The sequence below is a fragment of the Amyelois transitella genome, chromosome 10 (genome assembly GCF_032362555.1).
Source record: "Amyelois transitella isolate CPQ chromosome 10, ilAmyTran1.1, whole genome shotgun sequence".
Taxonomy (NCBI): Eukaryota; Metazoa; Arthropoda; class Insecta; order Lepidoptera; family Pyralidae; genus Amyelois; species Amyelois transitella.
The window spans coordinates 8,018,929-8,042,624 of NC_083513.1; the positions used below are offsets into that span (position 1 = coordinate 8,018,929).

Sequence of the window (23,696 nt, forward strand, 5' to 3'; positions counted from 1 at the left end):
GTGAGCCTTAATATTTTTTTTACTCAAGTGTTTTTTCATGAATTTCAAAATGGTACCTATTATTTCCTTACATATAAATATACAAAACTGAATATATACTTTTACCTTTATTGTACAATAAATCATGGAAAATGCTATAAATCTTGGTAATCTAGGCTTCTATTATACGATGGGCTAACATCCTGATCCACTTTAACTGATTTTAAACTTTTACGTTGCATTATACTATTTATAAATAATACCTTTATCCGTTGTAACCATGGATCATTGTAACATTATTTGAAACGTTCGAGATAAAATAAAAGTACGTAACGCTTGCTTAATACCTGTATCATTATAAATAGTATTTTGTCACTATTTTCAATCTGAATTTCATCTCAAACGCGTACCCCGGGCTCCTCGAATCAGCGCTGAGGATGTAATATAACGCCAGGAGGAAGAAAATAATAATTATCATAAATTTAGTCTGGAAATGAGTCAGACTTAAAATTAAAAGCAATAAAATTCATGATTTAAATAGTGACGTAGTAAGTATGCATTTATTGGTTTGGAATGTTGACATTACAATGTATGTTTGTTTAAACTAAAACAAATATATTAAACGACAACCTATTTAACGATTAGTGAAAGTAATTGTTATTGATTTACCATACAATACGTCTTTGTTTTCCTACATTCGTTGAGAGCATATCTATTGAATCTATTAAAAAGATAATGAGACCTTTATAGGTCGATATTTGTGGGTTAAGGTCAACTTGAAGTTGAATTTGTTGGTCGGTTTGAAATGTCATTACGCCTTGTTAGCAGTATATGTTATGATTTTAAAAAAGATAAGATTTAAAAATAGGAATAAAACTGAGGATATAAATAATTTAGGATTCCAAGATGTTTTTCTGATTTGATAGTGCTTGTCAGTCAGTCAGATTAAATTAAATATGATGGAATCACACTCTAAAGAGGAACTTTCTTATTACAATCGTTTTTAATATCGCCTATTTAGCTAACATGTAGCCGTTGTGAAGATAATAAGTATATGCTATATCAACTGATTGCGAGATTTGTAACGAAATATTTTAATGAAAGAATCCGCTACTTAATAGCTAGAAGCACGCCAACTATTTTATACAAGAACAAGCTCTAAGCTTTCTAATTGAATCAAATACTAATACGGTCTGAACACAAACTATAAAGAGAGACAGATGTGACCCATATGTACTTTATGCTGCGTGAAAAGATGTAAGGCGACAGAAAGATGTGTTTTTTCGTCAATAATCGAATATAATTAATAAAATAAATAAATATACTTTTACATAAAAAAGAACTCTAATATCGCAATTTAGATGTCGGTTAAAGATGGTAACAATTGTTTTGAGCTTGACTTGCTGTTGCAAATTTTCAAGCATTTATTAGTGAGTATTCCTTCAGTTTCCTTCTACTACTAATCTAAAAAAGGGATGGGATTATCCTATTTTTATCTACCGCTAACAATGCGAATAAGAGATGTATATCTATACGTTAATTATTTTATATATTGGACCTGTTTCCACATTTATAGATACGAAACAAAATAAACAAGACATGTTAGATACAACAGCGCTAATTAATAATGGCTTTTAAGGACTAAATCTTAATGTTTTATGGGAACTGGAAGACAAATATCTTAATTGAATGTTTCCCAGACAAGTGGGGCAAAAACTACATGTCACATGCTTGATTTAAGTTTTGGAAATACACGTTTTCGTAACTTATTATTGTTGGATTAAGCGTAACAGTTTAATCGTAATTTTAAATGCAAGTTACCGCTTTTGGAGACTTTACGCACAAGACTTGGATTTACGAGTATTTAATTCCTTAATTAATGCTATGTGGTACACAGCCTTTTTATCTATTGCACTTATTTAAAAATAAAAACATTTTAAAAAACCTTTATCATTAATACAGTATTATGATTGATGTCTTTATTTTTAAACAGTGCAACGAGAATAAGGAGTTCACTGCAATAAAGTAGGTATATTATAAGAAAAAAATTAACAGAAAATACCACAAATACCCACAACGGCTCGTATTTCGTTGTGCAATCCGCCAATAAGCGCGAAAGCGGGTGATCAAATCGCTGAACCACCGTTTCCTTGGACATAAAGGCATGATTGAGCAATCATACCCCTCTCATGAAACGCTCAAAACAGTGGAATTTCCAGCTCAAACCATACACTACGCTTATCAGTGCACTATGCAATTAACAGAACTAGCATTTACGTACGCGGGGTAAAGGCTTAATTAGTGGCCTAACGAAGCCCTATAGGTTTCTCAGCACCTGTCTGGTCTGCTATTTATTACTGTTTGACCATTCAATGGGATATTACTATTCAACTTCCGTGTTACGTTGGAAAATTGATGACTTGTAAGCATAGGAGTATGCGGCAATCTTGAGATTCTCTTGTTATCGGGAGTTATTCGAAGTTTCGTCTTACTATGTAATTGTAAATTACTGTAAAAGTTAAGGAATATATTCGGGAACAATTACACTAGTACAGATTGAGCTACCCACAGAAAGTTCAAGACTTGTGCTCGTTATTTACTGCTTGCAGTCCTCACCTCACCACGAGCCTAGGTTGGATAAGTCTGGTTTTCACATGAAACGACTGCCGTCCGACCTTCGCGACCTTTGCAGGGGAACCTAGTCCATAATGGATTATGGTCACATCAACTTGCCTTGATGTCCAGGTTTCTTCACGATGTATTCCGTCACCGTGAGAGCACCAATTGTATGACTAAGTATGAATAAACACGGCCTCTGTGGCGCAGCGGTAATACGCTTGTCTGTGACATCGGAGGTCCTGGGTTTGAATCCCGGCCAGAGCATGATTAGAAAAGAACTTTTTCTGATTGGCCTGGGTCTTGGATGTTTATCTATATTAAGTATTTATTATAAAATATAGTATCGTTGAGTTAGTATCTCGTAACACAAGTCTCAAAGAACTAACTTCGAGGCTAACTAATCAGTGTAAAAAAAAAACAGATTTAACCAATTACATGTTTTGCAGGTCCATGTGAAGTGGAAACTGGACAGTCGAGCATTATAGTCGATATTGAAGAGAGCAGGGGGGACCGTAAGTATTTAGTTTTATTTTTACTTTTAGATACAATTATTTATGACCACTTTTAGCTTGTTTCAATGTAGACAGATATTCATGTGTACCTGTGCTTGTCTTTTGCACCGTAGTTCATAAAGTAATAGTGGATTAATTTTACTCAAGACATTTTCACGGCGTTTCGAGGCATCACACCAAATAACTCAGGCACTCTCATAAAAAATAACTCTTTTAGGCGATGGGCTAGCAATCTGTCACATTTTAAATCTCAATTTTATCATGAATCCATACGAATATTGATACGAACGCGGCCTTTAAGTCTTTTCGAGACAGTTACCTCTATATTTATGCTACAAAAATCATTATCGTTTGGTATCTATGTTTAAACTTTTTTAAAATAATCTTGCAGAAGTAAACCAAACCACGACACCAGCCGAGTTGCCAATCGTGGGCGAGCCTGATGTAGACGTGGTCCTTTCTACTGTGTTCCCGAAGGGTCCCACGCTGTTCCAGCTGGACGGAAAGCGGCTACAGCTGCTGCAGCCGCTGGACAGAGACGCGGATAATCTGTCTCATATGGTCTTTCAGGTAAACTTCTTATTTGATGAACATAGATTCTGTTTTGCAAGGTACTCTTAGGAATAATATAAGACTGTAGCGAGATCAATAACTCTGGCTCGACTGCCACCAATGGATCTTCCACCAACCTAGGTGTTATGCCTGGGGAACCGCGGCTATTAAGAAAAAAAAACTTGTATTATTTGATAATGATAATGATATACCGTGTGGTTCCCGGCACCAATTAAAAAAAGAATAGGACCACTCCAACTCTTTCTCATGGATGTCGTAAAAGGCGACTAAGGGATAGGCTTACAAACTTGGGATTCTTTTTTAGGCGATGGGTTAGCAACCTGTCATTATTTGAATCTCAATTCTATCATTAAGCTAAATAGCAGAACGTGGCCATTCAGTCTTTTCAAGACTGTGGGCTGTGTCTACCCCGCAAGGGATATACACGTGACCATGTGTATGTATTTGATAAACACACAAGACCCTGGACAATCAATTTAAAAAGTTATTTGTCCGTCATAATCTGAACGGGGCTCGAACTGGGGACCAGAAGTTCAGAGTCAATCATATACCAAATCAAGAAAACCGATCAATAATCCAGATATCGATTAAAATATTCCCTCGTTATAGCGGATTCTTGGTGCAAATTTTGAACAGCAAAAGTGAGCAAGGTTCATTTAACAGACTTTGTTAATATTTGGCAAAGTTTTTGCAGTGATTTTATCTCATCATGCACTCAACGTTTACACTGACTTTGGCTCTCCCCCACTATAGTAAGGTCTCAATTTGAAAGGTATAAAGTGACTGTTGTACTGAACGCGAATCTAATTATAGAAACGCCTGAAGGCAACGTCATAAATGTGTTCAAGAACACCTGCTTGCATTACAGTACATTATTCTTTATCTCATTATATGATATAAAACTCGAAGTAAGAGTATATATGGAAGATTCTCAGTATAATAAAAGCCTTTTAAAAATATGGAAAATAAATACCTATAAACTAAATTACTTTTTACGAGATTTATATTAAATTTAAATAAGAAAAAAACTTTATATTTAACAAGCTGAAAATAGTATAAACATACATACATAACTACTTAGTTATATTCTTTATTGGTTGGGTTTTGTCACAATTTCATACTTTTGCTCTAAGCGTGCGTAGCGAAAAATGTGCTTAATATAACACTGATTTTAAGAGTGATAGAGAAACTCATTTTACACAACTGTTAAGCTGATCTGTAACAACGATTTTCCGCCCGCAACAGTGTCACCTTAAATAATTAATGTTCTCTATTTCGCATAGTACCCACTAAATGGATTTGTACCTTAACCAGTGTTAGAGTTTAATTAATGATATGTTGCAGCTTGTGTGCCAAGTGAAAGCCACCAAGAAGCGACGGACTATACCTGTTATTGTGAGAGTGTCCGACATCAACGACAACGCGCCGGTGTTCCAAGGCGTTCCATATGAGACCGATGTTTCGGAGGTAAGTTTTCTATAACACACTTAGCTTATGAGCTGATGATATACCTAAGCAATTAAAACCAAAAATATAAATATTGCGTACTAAAATATCATCTAAGTAACTGAATTTGGAATCATGTCCTTGCCAGAGTTAAGCTGGCAGTCATTCCCGTTAGTAACGTTATCTTCCCTTACCTGGATCAAGTTCTTCTTACCTTGGAACCATAGCAATAAGCAGATCTATTCAGGGCGTTAACAAGTCAAATGTTTTATCTGCACTCTTTTTGAGGTTACAGGAGTAAAAGAAAGAGTGAAACCATGAGACATAAGTCTTGGAAGATTAGAATAGTTTTTTGTATGTACGTCTTAGGACCAATGAATCTTATAAATTTTGACTACGTAACGTAACGTACTAACCTCATCTATATTTTAGCTCGCACCCATCGGCACGACAATATTCGACGGCGTCCGAGCAGTAGACTTCGACGCAGGGGTCAATGGCCTGGCTGAATACTTTATCATCCCAGGCGACAATGCGACCCTGGAAAGTAATAACGCAGCAGACGGCTACGGGTTCTTTGCTATGCCGTTACCACATCAGGGGCAGGTCACAGTAAATAGGAGTTTGGATTACGAACGCACGCAGAAGTATCTAGTCACTATTGTTGCTTCTGTAAGTACCATTTCTTGAAAAATTACACATTCAGCTATTCAAGGCAAATTTTGTTAAGGGATGTTTACTAAACCATCATGTTCTTTAACTTAAACATCAGATGAAATTTTTTGATAGAGGATATTATCAAAATGGTCATTTTAACTCATGAATGAACAGGGAACCTTCACAGGACATAAGGACTCAGAGGCATGGAGTTTAACGCAGACCTACTAGGTGTGATGTTGACTGTTTTTTTTCATTTACAAATACGATATGTACGATACATAAGGTGTACTGTATGCCATAAACATAGTTATCTTACCATTACATGAAGCAGATAGCTCGAACGTGGTTTTCTGATGCAATGGGGAAACGTTCCATGTGACTTTCCCGTTTTATGGTTATAGAATTATCCCTAGAGCTATCCGGACCAAACGACTAATAATATTTAAAATAACGGGAATAATTATAATTATTCCCGTTATTTTAAATGTGGTGTGACAAGGTACCAGGTCTCAATCAAAATACTTCTTGTTTCTTCATATAGGACCGCGCCCGTGACGTCAAACGCCGATTATCAAGCACCACCACATTGACGGTCAATGTCAAAGATGACGATGATCAGGATCCCTCGTTTATATACAAGGGCTGCACGCTCCATGAGGGAGCCTGCTTCAATCCGGAATACTCTAGTTATGTAAGTGTCCAATTTGTTATGTTTTTTTTTACTGGAGAAGTTTCTTTATTGTTACTGGCCATTTGGGTTTTTTAATTTTGAAAATGTCTGAAATCAAAAATATTATGTAGTTTTTACTTTTGGAGAAATCTTTTGTTATTTGCCTCTGTTACTCATTTGTTGGAATCAAAGTTTTTAGTTTGCACTTCTATCACATGTTATTGTTTCCACTTTCATCGATCCTCTAGGTACATCTGCTTTATTGAGCTAATTTATCAAATGTTGTCGAAATTGAGGATCCGAAGGAATAACACTCGATAAAATCTTGATATTTCGGTCTACTCTACCAGGTCCTGGCCTAGCAGAGGCGGCATGACCACGCATTTCAAAAATCTTAATCAATATATAACACTCATTAAAACATATTCTTTTCCAGGTTAACTCTGGCGTACTAGCTGGCGTCCTGACAATAGAACCAGAGAAAATTCAAGCAGTGGACATGGACACTTTGGACGCCAGAATTAAATACAGTATAGAGAGTGGAGAACCAGATTCTTGGGCTACGTACTTCGCGATCGACCCCAGTAGTGGGGCAGTGAGGCAGTTGGTGGCTGTAGACACGAGCATAGCCAAGAAATTCCAGTTGGTTATCAAAGTGAGTTGTTCTTTATTAAAAACTAAAAAAAAATTGATAACTCCAGCGAAGTTTTTTTGTGCTGGCAGCACACACTGGCAGCAATATTTTTCTTGTAAAAAAGAGTTTTCTAGTGATTCTGAAATTTAAAAAGAAAAATAATAAAATTCTATACATACATACATAAAATCACGCCTCTTTTCCGGAGGTGTAGGCAGAGACTATCTCTTTTCACTTGCCACGTTCTCTGCTTACTTCCTTCGCTTCATCCACATTCATAACTCCCTTCATGCAAGCTCGGCGGTTTCGGGTACTGTAATCAAATTCTGTGTTCAAATATTTTGCAATTTTAATGTTCGTTTTCCTCGTGGACAACTGATATGCCCAACTAGTTTTGTTGTCATTAGATTTGGAATTTATATTTTCAGGTAGAATTTAACTACATTTTTTATTGTTATTAGAAACACAATTAAATCGAATGCCTTAGTGATTATACAAGACATTCTTTTAGTATAATTTTGGAGAAGACTGTTTTTATCAATAAAATAATAGTTAACATAACATCTGAAAATGTCTTATTTGTTACTACCCTTTAACATTTATCATTTAATTTCAGGCCGAAGAGGTATCGGAAGCGAAGCGTTTCACGACCGCCAAGCTAACTATAACAGTCAGACCTGTGGATGCCAGTCCACCGGTAGTAGAAGCCTCTTCGGACGAAGGCTACGTGGAAGAGAACTCTCCCAAGGGCACAAGAGTTTTGGATGTAAACGACGAGCCTATTAGATTGTCGGTCTATGATCCTGATTTGGTAAGGATTTTGTTTAGTTAGGTATCGATATTTGTAACAATAGTAATGTACATATAAATATTGAATTCCTTGATCTTGATGTAAGTGCATACCTAAATGTTATACCGAACTGGTTACCAATGATTGGTCTTAAAGTTGATAAGGTCGTGAATATTGAACTTCATTACAGAAACCATTAAATATTTTGCTATGATTGCGTCTTTAACCTTTTTTTTATTTATTTCCAGGGGCCGGGCGACCCTGTTCCGAAGTATACGTTCGAGTTGACGACCAGCTTCTTCGATATCGACGGCGACGGATATCTCGTTGTGAGCGATGACAAATTGGATAGGGATCCGCCGAATCCTGGCAAATTTAGATTTCAGGTAAAGGAGATTTTCGAAGTCTGTAATTTTTATGTCCGTGCAGGGCCCAAGTCCGTCTAATAATGAATTCAAATTCAAATTCAAAATTTTTATTTATTATTATAGGATACTATATATCGCTTAATAAATAATTGTCAAAACGTATGGTTTAACAACATTGGTTGACGTCAAATAAATTACTTAAAAACTAAGTTTACTGCCGCTTCCAAGGCGTCAGTGCAGAAGAAGCGGTAACAAACTGCACCGCAGCATTTTCTTCTTCTTGATTTGATATAACTCACATAATTAGGTACCTAATTTAAATACTGAAATGTTCCAAAAAAATTAAATTCAAACAAATTGTTGATATTCTTAAAACTATCTGATTTCCAAATAGTATATCCATGAAAATAAAAATAACGTTGCTGTACCTGAGACATTTTAGAAACATTCAAGACTTATCTATTAAAAAAATTGTTTTCAGGTGGTGGCCCGCGAAGCAAATGGAGGTGCCGCTTCGGCGCCACTGTCGTTGGCCGTCAAACTATTGGACCAGAATGACAACGCGCCCGTCATACCGAAGACACTGCCGATCATAGTACCGGCTAGTTTGGAACCTACGGCTGTGCATAAGGTAATTACTCTAGAGAAAACGTTAGGTTATGGGCTTGGAAGCAAATGGAGTTGTGACTTCGGTTTTATTGACGTTAAAAGTAGAACTAATCACACTTTAATATCAAAGATACTACATGTCATAGTGTCAGTTAGTTAGTTTACATACTACTGCTTTTCATAAGCTATTGAGATTAGTTTTTATTAGGTTATGGGCTACAAAGCGAATGTAGGTGTGACTTCGGTACTGTTGTCGTTCTCTGTCAAATTATTTAACCAGAATGACAATGCGACCGCAACATCAATAACACTTATACACATTATATGTAGAGACTGATAGATCACATTCAGCGTGGCTTCATGATAATATTCCAGATTCAAATAGTGGCTGGTTGCTAGCCCATCGCCTACAAGAGGAATCTCAAGTGTATAAGCCTATATCAGGTTATAAACTACGAAGTGAGAGGAGATGTAACACCGCAATATTGATATTAAATGACAACACGCCCGTCAAACCACATACAGCTGATCAAAATCACTCACTAAATCAATTATAGAGCAATCGATGTCACATGATTGATACCTTATCAAGTGTGATTTGGTATGCGCTTGCATTGGGCCTATAAGTTTTAACTACAATTTTATATTTCAGGTGGAAGCAATGGACATAGACGAGGGTGAGAACGCACGAATCACATACAGCATCTACCATGTGTCTAACAATGGTGGCAGCAAGTTCACTATTGACCCCGAAACGGGTGTTATTTGTAAGTCGCACATATCACTAGCACATATTTTTTTTAATGAAATACTGGCTGAAATGAATTAAAATAAAACCTAGCTATTGTTCGCTTGAGTTTTCTTAAAAACGTAGATACGAAAGAACATCTTTCGTGTTGCTTTCGTTTTCAATGTCTGGTTTGGAAATGAATGAGATGGAACGTTTGTATGAAAACCTCAGCTTGATCGAGAATTTGTGACTCGTTTAAATTAAGAATGAAATGCCTTAAGCATTCTATATTGTCTATGAACATAGAGATATAACAAGTAACTCATCATAAAAATATAACGAGTAACTTGACATCAAACCATAATTTGATTGGAATTTTTACCAAAAGTTTAATAATATATTTAAAACATGTCAACAGATTTTAAACACTTGATGACTGTATAAAGATTGAAGTATGTATTTTTATTATTTTTAATTACAAAATTAACAAGCAATTGAGTTTTTCTTGCACTTTATTGACTACACGAGTGAGAGCACATTTTGTACTTTAAATCTATGATGATTTTGCATGACGTGCATGGTGTTACATTACATTCTTCAAAGACATATTACTACTAAGATTGTTGGGTATTTTGTTCCTCATTTTTTTAACTATACAATTTCACTATAAATTACGACTGAACGCGAAGCCATTCCTCTACTTTTACAGCAAGCACAAGTCGCCTTCAAGCGGGCGAGCAATACAGCTTGACAATCCGAGCAACAGACGCCAAGGGTCTCAGTTCTCAAGGCATCGTGGAGTTGTCCGTAGCCCCGGGTCCCAACACGCGCCCCCCGCAGTTCTCGAGTCGCGATTACTACGCGCCGGTGTCAGAGGGCGCTGCGATCAATTCTACTGTCACTACTGTCACTGTTAGTATTGTGAAATAAATTCTTTTTCGTTATGAAGTAAGTATATTTAATGAGCGATCCGTACTTTAAACGGTAAAAGTCTCAGCCAAATTACAACATTTCAGCCAAATTACAACAAAATTTCTATCTCAACTGGCTGGAAGTGGCGCATTGTGTTAGACATTATTTGTTTATTAATAAGTTTTGATACTGCTTGACACAGAAGAAAACCTTTGAGTTTGGATCTAATAAATCAAGAACTCATTTATCCAAAATATAATGAAAAAAAAAACAAACAAATTTGCACGTGTTTCTAAATTTGTACCGTAAATGTTTCTTTACTTCAATATTTATTTATTTTACATTTAACACTTGTTCATTTGTTTTCAGGCCAAAGATCCAGAAAATGAACCAGTTACCTACTCCATCGTGTCTGGGAACGACCTGCGTCAGTTTGCCATTGGATCCAACACCGGTATTATTACAGTCATCAGGAGATTGGACAGAGAAGTCCTCACCAGATATCAATTGGTAAGTTTTTATTTACTTTTTTTTAATGCACATATATACATACATATATCACGCCTCTTTCCCGGACGGGTGGGCAAGAACTACAACTTTCCATTTCCACATTCTTCCTTTTGTGGTTGAGTGCTTGATTTTAAAGTTATTAGGTACCAGTTTTGAGTCGCGGTCGGTTTAAAGACCTTTGGGCGTAACGAGGTATGAATCATTTTCAACAGACTACCTATATTTTATTTGAAGGGATATTCTTTCGAAATATTTCCATAGTTATCAGGTTAATACGTGGTGATGGTAACTTTGAGAAATTGAGGGTACTAAATAAATAATTTAATTTTTAATGCTCAGATGGTGAAAGCTGAAGATCCAGGCAAGCTGTCAAACACAGCTACAGTGAACATAAAGGTCACAGATATCAACGATAATAATCCCAAGTTCGACGAAGACTCCTATCTATTCCATGTCAAAGAAGGTAAAACAATATTTGAAGAAAGTGTTTTTCTAATTGAAAAGAAATTGTAATTGAGATATTTTCTAGTTACCTACTTGTTTATGCGGTGTTGATTCTCTGGTACAAAATAGGACCACTTCTTTTGTTTTTCCTTAGAAATAGACGACTAACAGAGATGAAGAGTAAAGATATGGTATTTTCAATTATGTAAAAAGTAGGAAGCATAACGAATATAATTCTAAATGAATGTTACTGAAAATTTACGCCTTTGAAATACATTTCTCTCCTTACCATCTTTAAAATAATTTCAACCCTATTGAATACCTTTTCAGGAGCTAAAAGCGAATTCGTTGGCTATGTGCACGCCACAGACAGCGACGAGGGTGTTAACGCCATGATAACATACAGCCTGCCCTCACACTTACCCTTCACAATAGATAACAGTACCGGCTTGATTTCTACTAAGACCGAACTGGATTATGAACAAACTAAGGTAACAAATACTGTCGACTTTTTCTTTCTTCTTTGTAGCGAACTGGTAGAGTACTTGCCCCTGAGTCACAAGATCCTGAATTTGAATCCCGTTTCACGTCATAATAAAAAGCGAAACAACAATATTTTATAGAATGGAGTAATATAAACTTTTTTTTGCCCTGATCTTTATAGCGCGATAAAAACGTGTTCGGTTCAAGATTGTAAAGAATCTTTGTTTGACTTGGCTACAGGATGCTTATCAAATTAAGTAAAAATCTGTTTATTTATTTATCCAAAAGTAAATCTATCTTTACAGTTAGAAACCAATGCGATAAACCAGTAAGTATCTTAATTGTTACTTAGAATAAACAAATATCTGTTGAGCATCAGTCTCGTTTTTTTCTTGGATGTTTATCTAATTAAGTTATTGTCCTTCTGGCGTTAGGCCCGGCTGCATCTTCCTGGATAGGACCTCTTTAATTACACAATCATAGAGTAAACTCTTGACCAGAAAGCATAAGCTTCGAAAGTTATATGAACTCCCAAACTAAAGTAATTTACAAATTATTCTTTCATTTGCGAAACATGATTCAAGACTTAAACATTTTTTTTGTCATTATAAATTTTTTATTTATTCCCTTTCAGGACTACGCATTCGTAGTAACAGCGACAGATGGCGCCATAGACAAGCGACTTGGCACCGCTTCAGTCACCGTGCAAGTGCAAGACGAACCTGACGAAGCACCAACATTCCCGCAGTCTTTATATTCTGTACATGTGCCTGAAAATGCACCTAATTACCCTGTGGTTAAGGTTCATGTGAGTAGAAGTTTTGTTCTCTTTTTTTCCTTATATACGATTCTTAGTGACAGCAACACATTGCGTCATTAGAATCAAGCAACCAAGAAGGCTCAAACATTACTGTAGTCTTTGTATTCCGTTGATGTACCCGATATTCCACCATATAAGGAGCAGCATTATTGTTTTATTTTTATTAAGAACTATACAATGTTAGTAACAGCGATAGATGGCGCTGTACATACATACATACATACATACATAAAATCACGCCTCTTTCCCGGAGGGGTAGGCAGAGACTACCTCTTTCCACTTGCCACGATCTCTGCATACTTCTTTCGCTTCGTCCACATTCATAACTCTCTTCATACAAGCTCGGCGGTTTCGGGTACTTTTGACCTGACCCTTTACCAGGACGTCCTTAATTTGATCAAGATACGTTCGTCTAGGTCTGTACATAAACATTGGTATTATGAAATATCGAGGCCCCATTTGGCTACTCGTGAGCTCTCATACAGCTCAGCTACAATGCTAAAAAAATAAGCTATATATGCTTTGACTTGATTAAATACAATACTTGCAATATAAGTAGAACCTGAAAAACTATTTCTGCTGGATATCAAGAGGATTAATTTTACTCTTAGGGCGTCTGATTAATGATCACACACATAGAGGTCCACTTTTATCTGTCCCTGGCTGTACATTAAGACGGAAGACGGATTTTTAATGTACTATTTTCTCTCTTTTAGGCCGTAGACCCAGACACGACGCCTGAAATAACATACACGATTATGCTTGGCGACACCGACTTATTCTCGATAGATCGTAAATCTGGAATGATCAGGACTATTCGTCCGTTGGACAGAGAGATGTCCGCTCGCCACGAAATCGTAGTTGGCACTGAAGAGAATACAGGCGAAGGTCTTGGAGTAGCTACTACAGTGGAAGTTTTGGTTGATGTAAGTTTCTTCATTTATACATTCATTGTATTTCAAAGTTATTGCCTAAAATGTACAAAAGACGGACATTATGCCGTTTGGCATTCTCTGCCAGTCTACCAGCTGACTAAACAGAAAAACTAACCACACGGCAATAAACTTACTAACGCATTCATAATATTCGTTGAGATTATTATAACCTACATACATACATATAGTCACGTCTTTATTCCTTTCGGGGTAGACAGAGCCAACAATCTTGAAGAGACTGATTGGCCACGTTCTGCTGTAAGGCTTTATGATAGAATTGAGATTCAAATAGTAATAGACTAAAATAAGAATTCCAAGATCATAAATCTGTCCCTTAGTCGCCTCTTACGACATCCATGGGAAATGAGATGGAGTGGTTCTATTCTTTTTTATATTGGTGCCGGGAACCACACGGCTATTATAACATTTTTGTAAATTTTTACAGGACAAAAACGACAACGCGCCCATCTTCACATCGATCGTCCGACCCGTCACTATAGAAGATTCTTCATCCATCGGCACTCTTGTACAAACTGTCACAGCGACAGACGTAGACGCTACTGCCCCTAACAACAGAGTGAGATACAAGTTGGTGGGGAGAGGGAAGGCTTCGAAGTACTTCCACGTGGAGCCCGACACGGGCGCTGTGAGGGTCCGAGACGATTTGAGGAAGGAGACTGACAGTGAATATACTGTGAGTATCAAAATAACCTGGTGTTCGAGTCTTTGTCATTGCTCCTTCTATCCCGCAAGGGCTAGATAAGTCACGTCTATATCCCTTGCGGGGTAGACAGAGCTGACAGTCTCGAAAAGACTGAAAGGCCACGTTCAGCTGTATAACTTCATAATGGAATTGAGATTTAAATAGTGACTGATTGGTAGCCCATCGCTTACAAAAGGAATCCCAAGGCTAAAAGCCTGTCCCTTAGTTGCCTTTTACGATATCCATGGGAAAGATATGTAGTGGTTCCGTAAAAAGTAAGGCTTACACAGGAGATATATTGTATGTATCTGTATCAAGTCCAGTTTCTTTCTGATGCTCAATATCCTGGAAATGGTTAGGTAAGTTACACGATGACACTCCTCTCCAGCAGCTTTGACTTTGCAGGGGAACAAAACCTAGCTCGGATCTATTACACATCTTCAGTTTGTTGTTTTTGTCTGTTGTAATCCTTCCAAAAATGCATCGGTTAGCAATCAAACTAATGCAAGCAACACACATAAGACTCGCTGATACGAGTACATATGCTGCATACGTACCAGGGTCAGGTCAAAAGTACCCGAAACCGCCGAGCTTGCATGAAGAGAGTTATGAATGTGGATGAAGCGAAGGAAATATGCAGAGATCGTGGCAAGTGGAAAGAGGTAGTCTCTGCCTAACCCTCCGGGAAAGAGGCGTGATTTTATGTGTGTGTGTGTGTGTATGCTGCATACGATTGCGGTATGTTTATAACCTTTCAATATTTTTTACATATATTTTTTGTTTCAGGTGGATGTCCAAGCGTATGATCAAGGAGAACCGGTCATGTCTTCTGTCACCAGTTTGACTGTGTACGTCAGTCATTCTGCTACTGTTCCTCCAGATGTAAGTCAGTCAAACCATATATACCTATACCAAAACATAAAAATAAATAGAATTACTTGGGACCGTTATTTCTTTTCTAAATGTTTAGTCTGCTGTAGCGCGTCGGCAGTGCGCTTGTCTGTGACACTTGAGGTCCCGGGTTCGAATCCCGGCCAGGGCATGATGAGAATATTGAACTTTCTCGGATTGGCCTGGGTCTTTGTTTATCTATATAAGTATTTTTTATAAAACAAAATATCGTTGAGTTAGTATCTCATACCACAATTTTCAAACTTTACTACTATATAGTACTCTTTGAGGCTAACTCAATCCATGTAATTTGTCCCGTGTACTGTACGTGTGAATAATTTTTATTGATTTATTTAAGTGTTTAATATTATATATATAACTAGTTAATTATGGTTTCTCTTTCCATTTAAATTTGCTAGGTAGGTAGGTATATTACTCAAAGAAAAGTAAAAAAAAAATATTATTTTGAAATTGCAGGTGGGTCTCGGATTCGCAGACACAGTATACACGGAACACGTGGCAGAGAACGCTAAAAATGGAACTTTAGTCAGAGTGCTACCCGTTTTGAATACGAAGAGACACTCGCCTGATACGCCACTGAAGTGTCTCCTAACTGATGCGTCCCAGAAAGGTAATGAAACTGTTTTTTTTTTGTCATGTTAAATTTAGTTCTGCGAACAAAAATTTGTCAGCCGAAATTTAGCCATTTATACTAAGTAATTCCGCTGTCGCATTCTCATTGAGAAGAAAATAACATATATATGTCTGTTTTTACATAACTTATAATACATAAAATCACGCCTCTACGGTAGGCCGAGACTAAATCTTTCCACTTGCCATGATCTCTACATTCTTCTGCTTTTAAAGACAGATAAAGTCATCTAAATGAATCTTAGCTTAAAATGCTAAGTAGAATGGTACTTTTTATGCCCCGTTATTAGGAATTTCCAATGCAAATAATATATTTTACTTTTGTATTTCAGGCGTATTCTACGTAAATTTGACTTTAGAGAGAGACTGTGCGATCTACCTCAACGCGTCACTTGATTACGAAAATGTTACCGAGTACTCCCTAGAAGTCCAATTAGAATCTATTCAAGGCCTGATTAACCCTGATGGGAGCAAGGCACTGATAAAAGTCCACGTAACAGATGCTAATGATAATGATCCGGTGTTTATTTTCCCGGAACAGAGTACTATTGTTGCAGCGAGAGGAAAATATTTCGCGATTGTCACTAAGGATACGTTGTTGGGGACTAACGTGTTGCAAGTTAAGGTAAATCTTAAAAAAATATTTATATTATACCTCAGCTAATTTATTTATAACTAAAATGAGCCAGTTATTTGAAGCTGGATAAATTGACATAGGATTAGAATTCTAGCGAGCTTTATCTATGAAAATTTGTATAATGAACCTAATAATCATATGAAGAGCTTTGCAATTCTCTGAATTCTGTATTTAAAATTTTATTAATACTCTCATTCCAGGCGAAAGATAAAGACAGCGGCGAATACGGAAAGTTGGTATACCAAAAGAACTCCTGGACTAAATCCGCCGAAGAATACTTCACCTTAGACTCCGATACTGGGGTCATCTCCAATATTCAGACCTTCGAGAACGTTCCGGCTAATATTCTGCCCTTCAAATTCAGCGTGACGGCGAGAGACAATCCTAGTTCACCGCAAATGTATAATATCGCGAGAGTTTCGGTTGTTGTAAGTATTTTAGTAACGTTTTCTTCGTTAACAAAGTCATGGGTTTGAAATCCTGTTAATGTAGAGATTGAAACAATTTTCTGATTGTCTTTGATCTCGTTCCACCTTGAGACATACATAGAGCCTCATAACTAAGTTCCTTCTTAATTTCTCAGCTCTCACTACAATTATACTTTATATTAATTTATTGGTTTTGATATGTCTTATTTGTGCGAGTGTCCAATTGACCCGTACGAGAATTTTAATCGTTTTCTTTATTTCATCAAAATAACATCTATCGAAATCTCAGTATTTTTCAGACTTCAAAACGGAGCCCGTTAAAACAGCATGTGACATTCATGCTATCGATAGTATTACCCACAATTTCAACGGCATTTGAATATTGTCACTCTTTATAACATTTTTTTTAATTACAGATAAACCTCCTAAGCAAAGACAACCAACTAGTCGTAGAAGTGTCCAACATAAACTCTGAAGCCATACGTCGCCGCGCCAGAGAGTTACTAACCGCGATAGAGGAGAAAAGCGGCTTGGTCGCCGGTCTTGAGAAACTTACAGCGAGGCATTATATAGGGAAGAATGGGACTTTGGAGGTCGATGCTAAGGGAACTGACGTGTGGTTGTACCTCGTGGATCCCAACACGGGAGAGATTTTGACGAGGGATTCTAAGCCGGTTAAAAAGTAAGTTTAAAGGTTAATTTTTTATAAAAGATATATTCCTTCCCATATCGGCAAGTAAAATATCTTAGTGCCGTGTGGTTCCCGGCACCAATACAAAAAAAATAGGACCACTCCATCTCGTTCCCACGGATGTCGTAAAAGGCGACTAAGGGATAAGCTTATAAACTTGGGATTCTCCTTTTAGGCGATGGGCTAGCAACCCGTCACTATTTGAATCTCAATTCTATCATTAAGCCAAACAGCTGAACGTAGCCTATCAGTCTTTTCAAGACTGTTAGCACTGTCTACCCCGTAAAGTATAAAGACTTGATCATATGTATGTAAAATATCTTATATCAAGCAATTTTGGTAATTATAAATTAATTTTCATGGTTTGGGGCTGCAGTATTTTTAACCCCAGATACTCTTGCTATGTATGAGTACTAAGTTAACCACTTGTTCACTGACGTAATTTATCAATCATATTTTCAGAGCCATAGAAGCAGGCGTGAGAAAAGCAGTCGCCTCACGTCTCCAATCCCCGGTCAGCGAGGTCAGACCCCCATTAGTTGCGAAAGAACAGCCGAGAAGAACGCAAATGGCCGCCGCGCCGCTCGGGACAGCGCTTCCAGCCGCTTTAATAGGTCTTGCAGCGCTCGTATTAGTCGCTGCAACCGCTGCAACGATATATATCTGCGCTTCTTGGAATAGGTACATATACACACATTCATACATACAATCAAGTCAAAGAGAGTCACAGAGCCAACAGTCTTAAAAGACTGATAGGCCACGCTCAGCTCTTTGTCAGTCAGTCGCTTTGATTAATTAAGCATTAAGTCCGCCTGTTGTAAATTTTAAATGCATAAAGTTTAAATAAATACATATTGCAGCGCTTATACATACATACATAAAATCACGCCTCTTTCCCGGAGGTGAAGGCAGAGACTACCTCTTTCCACTTGCCACGATCTCTGCATACTTCCTTCGCTTCATCCACATTCATAACTCTCTTCATGCAGCGCTTATGTTAGTAGCAAAAGTTTTATTGTGCTAATTCGATGATATTATATATTTTTAAAGGTACAAGAAGCACAAAGAGCAGGCGATACAACAATATGGCACATTGAGCGTCAGCATGCCGCCTCGCCCGCCTTCTGGTTACGAGTCGAGTGAAGACGAGCCCGCTCCGCGATACGAAACTCAGGTGCGTACAGTCAACAGCATATTACTGCCTTCCTCAAAGTATTAGGCAGCTAACCTGCCTATGATGTCCAAAAAATTCAAAATTCAAAACTATTTTTCATTATTATGGGACACTTCAATATCACTTAATAATTGTCATATCTAAAACTTAGCCGCCTTTTAACTTGAAGACCTACCCAAATTCACTGCATTAACCTCTATCACCGCGTCATAGAATTCCCATGCAGTGTAACTTGATATGGGGTTGACATCATACATATTACATTGCGTCTCTTTTGGAAGGGTAGGCAGAATCTACATGTTTCCACTTGAATACTTCTTTCGCTTCGTCCACATTCATAACTTTATCCATGTAAGCACGTTGATTTAGGAAACTTTTGACCTGACTTGTCGCCAGGATGACCTTGATTTTATCAAGGGACGTTCCTTTTTTCTTTCAATAAATCAAAAAAATATTTATGCCCTCAAAATAAACCAAGTAAATTTATCTACTAGCATAAATTACAATTGGCTGAGTTAATGGGATTTGTCAGTATATATTAATTCTTAATTACATTTTTAGGTCCTGAATATGGCGGTCGACGATGCCGACCTACAGCTGGATTTCAGCCCAAATAACCACGCGTTCAACATACACAGTGTGCAATACTTATCCAAAGACAATGGTTAGTATTTAATTTATTTGTCAAGTTATTTTAGTAACGAAACTATTTTAAAATTAAACCTGTATTTTTTGTAACTTACGTAAATGATACAAATCTTACTCCTATTTACATTTCCGTTGTCAACGGTTTGGCATCATGTTGAAGCAATTAGTTACACGGCCACGGCTTAATTGTTACAAGGCTCAGTCTGCTTTTCTGTTAAACCTTCTACGACTGAACTACTGGATCGCTGATTTCATTGAAATTCAGAATGGAAGTTGTTTAAGTCTTCTGATTAGACATGTTCATATTTCGCTGGTAATCTAGTAATAGCTATCCATACACATTTTAATTAGATCGATTTTATTTTTAATTTCTTCCAGGTGAACGCAGCCCAACACTGTCAGAAACCGCCACCACGGCTCGCGCGTCAAGCGTCAACGAAAACAACCGCACAATGAACAACAGTCACTTCGACACGATCGCCAACAACGCGTCCAATGCGCGCAACACTCAAACTCTGAACCGGAGAGTGCCCAATAACCACGCATTGAACAACGCCCTCGGAACTTTACCTAGAGTGAATAATAATAATACGGGTGGCGGATTACTGGTCGCGACGCTTGGTAGGAAAATAAATGGCGGGAATAATCATAAGAAGAAAGCGTCACAACCTATCATGGCGTACGATGAAATCCCTGGTTTGCAAAGGTGAGTTATGGTTTTTCTATTCATTATTAACAAGTCTTCTTCCTCCTCTTCCTAGGCGACGTAGTAGTCCTAGTCTTCTTCGTAGGCTTTTTCTTAAGAGTGTGAACATAGTATGGTATACACATGTAAATACTAAATTATTTGCATGTTATGAAATAGATTAAATAATTTGTTTAATGCTAAATATCCGTTGTTTCAATTCGCCAAATCTATTCAATTTTTGTGGTGTATGTCAAACTTACGCCAGTAGTATAAACTTGATATGTTTAAAAAAAATGTAAATCAAGAGTCCATTTTTGACTCTGATATCATTTTTATAAGATTTTAATCTAATGCAAAAAAAAAACATAAAAACAATTAATTTTATCATTTATATAGATAATGTTCTTGTTACAGGGCGTCGGACAATGACAACGTTACCTTTGGCAAGAGGAACTTCAACGGTTATCCTTACGACCAATCCTCGGTGGAGACCACGACTGAATTATAGACTAGGTTTTATGTAAAAAATGTAAATAACCTCTCTTTTTTAATGTCTTTATAAGAGTGAGATGGCGATACACTTTGTATGCACCTACTAATTGTTTATGTGAAATCGAGAAGCCTACTAGGTGCTGGTGAATGTGTGCCAAAATGATTTTACTGTACTGACAAGAAGATCATCATACAGACGATGACTTGATCTTGTTGAAGAATTTGTACTAGAGATGCCACGAATATTCGGCAATTATTCGGTATTCGGCCTATTCGGCCACTTTTTAGGCTATTCGGTATTCGGCCGAATAATAGGTACTATTCGGCCGAATACCGAATTAAAAAAGACACGTATATTACTCAAAATTATGTATCTATTTCCAAATTACAATACTTTAGTAATTAAAATTGACCAGTGGTAAGTTATCTATACATATAATAAATCTGTAGAAGGGTCAATTCTGTACATTGAAAATATTGAAAAAATAAATAGCAGGTGGTTTTACTGGATCGATACCAAACCCAAATAAGTGATTAAAAAAATTTTTGTCTGTCTGTCTGGCTGTATGTTCAGGCATCACGTGAAAAGTAACGGTTCGATTTCGATGAAACTTGGTATAATTATACCTTAATTATCCTGGGCTTAAAATGGGATACATTTTATCCTTGAAAAATACGTATAACCTTTCACTATACACGCTACTTCCAGGAGAAGAAAGATAAACTTGAATTGTTTTTCGTTTGCGAACCACCACTTGTAAGGGTCGCCCTTCCGTTCTAAGCGAACTGTTTTCAAATAAAAATCCAACTGGTTTGCCACAGCACTCTTCTCCGCGTCCACCTCATCATTAGCACTTCGCATATTATCTGTTGCGACTTCCTCAAAGCAGTTCCAGAAACTGTCATGTATTTCAATAGTCCTATCATTTTCATTCGTTTCTTTTAAAAAAAAGTTGAGCAAGTGAAAGAGTTTGTATATCTAGGATCAAAGTTTACATCAGATGGCAAGTGTACCTAATTTTGATATTGAAAGGAGAGTGAACGCGGGGAACATGGTGAATGGAGCTTTGCATGCCTTTATGAGCAGTCAGAAACTATCCAAAAAGGCTCGACTGGCTGTGCATAAGGGCATGTTGATCCCGACATTAATGCATGGGAGTGAAATTTGGGTATGGCAAAAGAAGCACGAAAGCAGAATAAATGCAGTGGAATGATTTTAGGGATGTATTTCATGCCGAATATTTGTCGGCCGAATATTCGGCGCTTCGGCTGACCACGTTGCCGGATATTCGGTATTCGGTATTCGGCCAATTCACTATTCGTGGCAACTCTAATTTGTACTTCAAATGTCTGATCTACCAAATGAGTTTGAAGGCTTAAATGTTATAAAATTCATGTCAACTTGTAACAGAACCCAATACCTTTTCAAAATACGACATGCTGTGTCAAATCCACCAATCACAGTGATTAACGACAGGTGTTTAGTATAAAAAGTAAAACGTTTTTATTTATTTTAAAATCCACTTTATAAACATATTATTTTAAAAAGAAATTAAGTTTCAAAAATAGTTTTAGACGAACAGACAATGTTCATTAGAACTTATCTATTTATTTACTCGTAAATGCTCAATTTCTTTCATAAAATCTAGGTAATCTAGGTTTTTTTTAACTTCCCTTTATTAGCAGAAAATAATTCCTATTGTTAAACGTAACATTTCTATATTTAAATCCTCTCACGTAATCGTTCTTAGCCAACCAAGGTTTTAGGAACCGATTAAAAAATATATTTTTAACAATATAAATCCAGCATGTGCTGCTGGTTTTAACTTAATTTTCTGTCATAATTATATTGCTATTTTCATACGTTTTATCACATAATAAACGTGTAAAAATGTTACCTGTTATGTTTTGAATAAACTGTATTGACAACACCTACTGGTGCCCATAAACTGCTCAGGTAAGCTAGTAAATGCTGACATGTATTAGTTTAATTATAATACAGGCCCAATGTTATGTCAAATTTTGAGAATTTCTATCCAGTTCAATCCATTCCATGAGAGAGAATTCGAGAATCCGATACGATTTAAATGACAATAAGATTCGACAAATCGCAAACTTTATAAGTCGAGAAACTATGTCGAAATTATATTAGTTTTGCGGTAGTGCGGGCAAATCTTTAATACTGTTAGGCCTTGATTCCTATGAATATCGAAAAGCCTTTCCAATACTCAGATCGTGAAGTCTATGCTCAATAGGGAAACTTTGATGTGATGTAACATTCCGTCCCTTGATGTTCAGCATAATATAATTGTGTTCAACGAATAATAATATTTACTTAGTATTTTTGCTCTCGCTTCTATCGGGAGGAATATTTAAAAGTTTAGATATAATTTTGTACTTAACTGTACACTTAGCGATGGCTAGTCCTGTATTGAACGATTGTGCATAATAATTTAATTTTGTTTGTAAATAATGGAGGCATTACACTTTAGTGTACATACTATTTATGAGGGTACCTGAACTGAAACAGGTAAAAAGCACGGTCGTTGTATAAATATAAAAATGAATATTTGTACTGATTTTTTTCTTTTTCAAATTCAGAATATTATCAATAATTTTTATATTTTTGTACGAATTTTGTGCCAGTTACTATTAATGATTTGTAATTTGTGTGCAAATGTATAATGTATTTTTTACCTAACGATAGGATAAGATTGTTCAATTTTCGTTTCAGATTCCAAGATGTATTGTGCCAAATAATATTCGAACAAAAGACAAAAACTAATTCATATTTATTTTTTAACCTATTGGCTAAGAAAATGTTACCTGTAATCATTTGTCTGTAAAATATAATGTAAAAATTAAAATATTTTTTTATTATTGTGAAAACTTAGCCAATGTAATATAATTGTGTCATTATATTTGTTAATAATTTTGTGAAATAAATTAATTTTATTATTATTTCTTATGTTTTTTTCAAAGCTTAAACCCTAAAGCAA

The 23,696-nt window shown here is 36.5% G+C and overlaps 1 protein-coding gene across 2 annotated transcripts in view; it reads left to right on the forward strand.

Annotated features, from left to right (window-relative positions):
• The window catches only part of LOC106136403 (cadherin-99C), a 142,249-nt gene extending 119,916 nt beyond the window's left edge, over positions 1 to 22,333 (forward strand). For both annotated transcript variants that reach the window (XM_013336946.2, XM_013336945.2), the window contains 27 exons: positions 3,045 to 3,110; positions 3,502 to 3,680; positions 5,028 to 5,150; positions 5,562 to 5,801; positions 6,331 to 6,480; positions 6,896 to 7,114; positions 7,710 to 7,904; positions 8,132 to 8,269; positions 8,733 to 8,882; positions 9,513 to 9,627; positions 10,300 to 10,502; positions 10,872 to 11,012; positions 11,352 to 11,475; positions 11,787 to 11,947; positions 12,574 to 12,747; positions 13,476 to 13,685; positions 14,140 to 14,388; positions 15,184 to 15,279; positions 15,766 to 15,919; positions 16,272 to 16,564; positions 16,777 to 17,004; positions 17,421 to 17,686; positions 18,158 to 18,376; positions 18,746 to 18,869; positions 19,431 to 19,533; positions 19,896 to 20,223; positions 20,620 to 22,333. In XM_013336946.2, coding sequence (XP_013192400.2) covers positions 3,045 to 3,110; positions 3,502 to 3,680; positions 5,028 to 5,150; positions 5,562 to 5,801; positions 6,331 to 6,480; positions 6,896 to 7,114; positions 7,710 to 7,904; positions 8,132 to 8,269; positions 8,733 to 8,882; positions 9,513 to 9,627; positions 10,300 to 10,502; positions 10,872 to 11,012; positions 11,352 to 11,475; positions 11,787 to 11,947; positions 12,574 to 12,747; positions 13,476 to 13,685; positions 14,140 to 14,388; positions 15,184 to 15,279; positions 15,766 to 15,919; positions 16,272 to 16,564; positions 16,777 to 17,004; positions 17,421 to 17,686; positions 18,158 to 18,376; positions 18,746 to 18,869; positions 19,431 to 19,533; positions 19,896 to 20,223; positions 20,620 to 20,713 — 4,742 coding nt within the window. In that variant the 3' untranslated portion in view covers positions 20,714 to 22,333. The remainder of the gene's footprint in view (positions 1 to 3,044; positions 3,111 to 3,501; positions 3,681 to 5,027; positions 5,151 to 5,561; positions 5,802 to 6,330; positions 6,481 to 6,895; positions 7,115 to 7,709; positions 7,905 to 8,131; positions 8,270 to 8,732; positions 8,883 to 9,512; positions 9,628 to 10,299; positions 10,503 to 10,871; positions 11,013 to 11,351; positions 11,476 to 11,786; positions 11,948 to 12,573; positions 12,748 to 13,475; positions 13,686 to 14,139; positions 14,389 to 15,183; positions 15,280 to 15,765; positions 15,920 to 16,271; positions 16,565 to 16,776; positions 17,005 to 17,420; positions 17,687 to 18,157; positions 18,377 to 18,745; positions 18,870 to 19,430; positions 19,534 to 19,895; positions 20,224 to 20,619) is intronic.
• Positions 22,334 to 23,696: the final 1,363 nt, after the last annotated feature.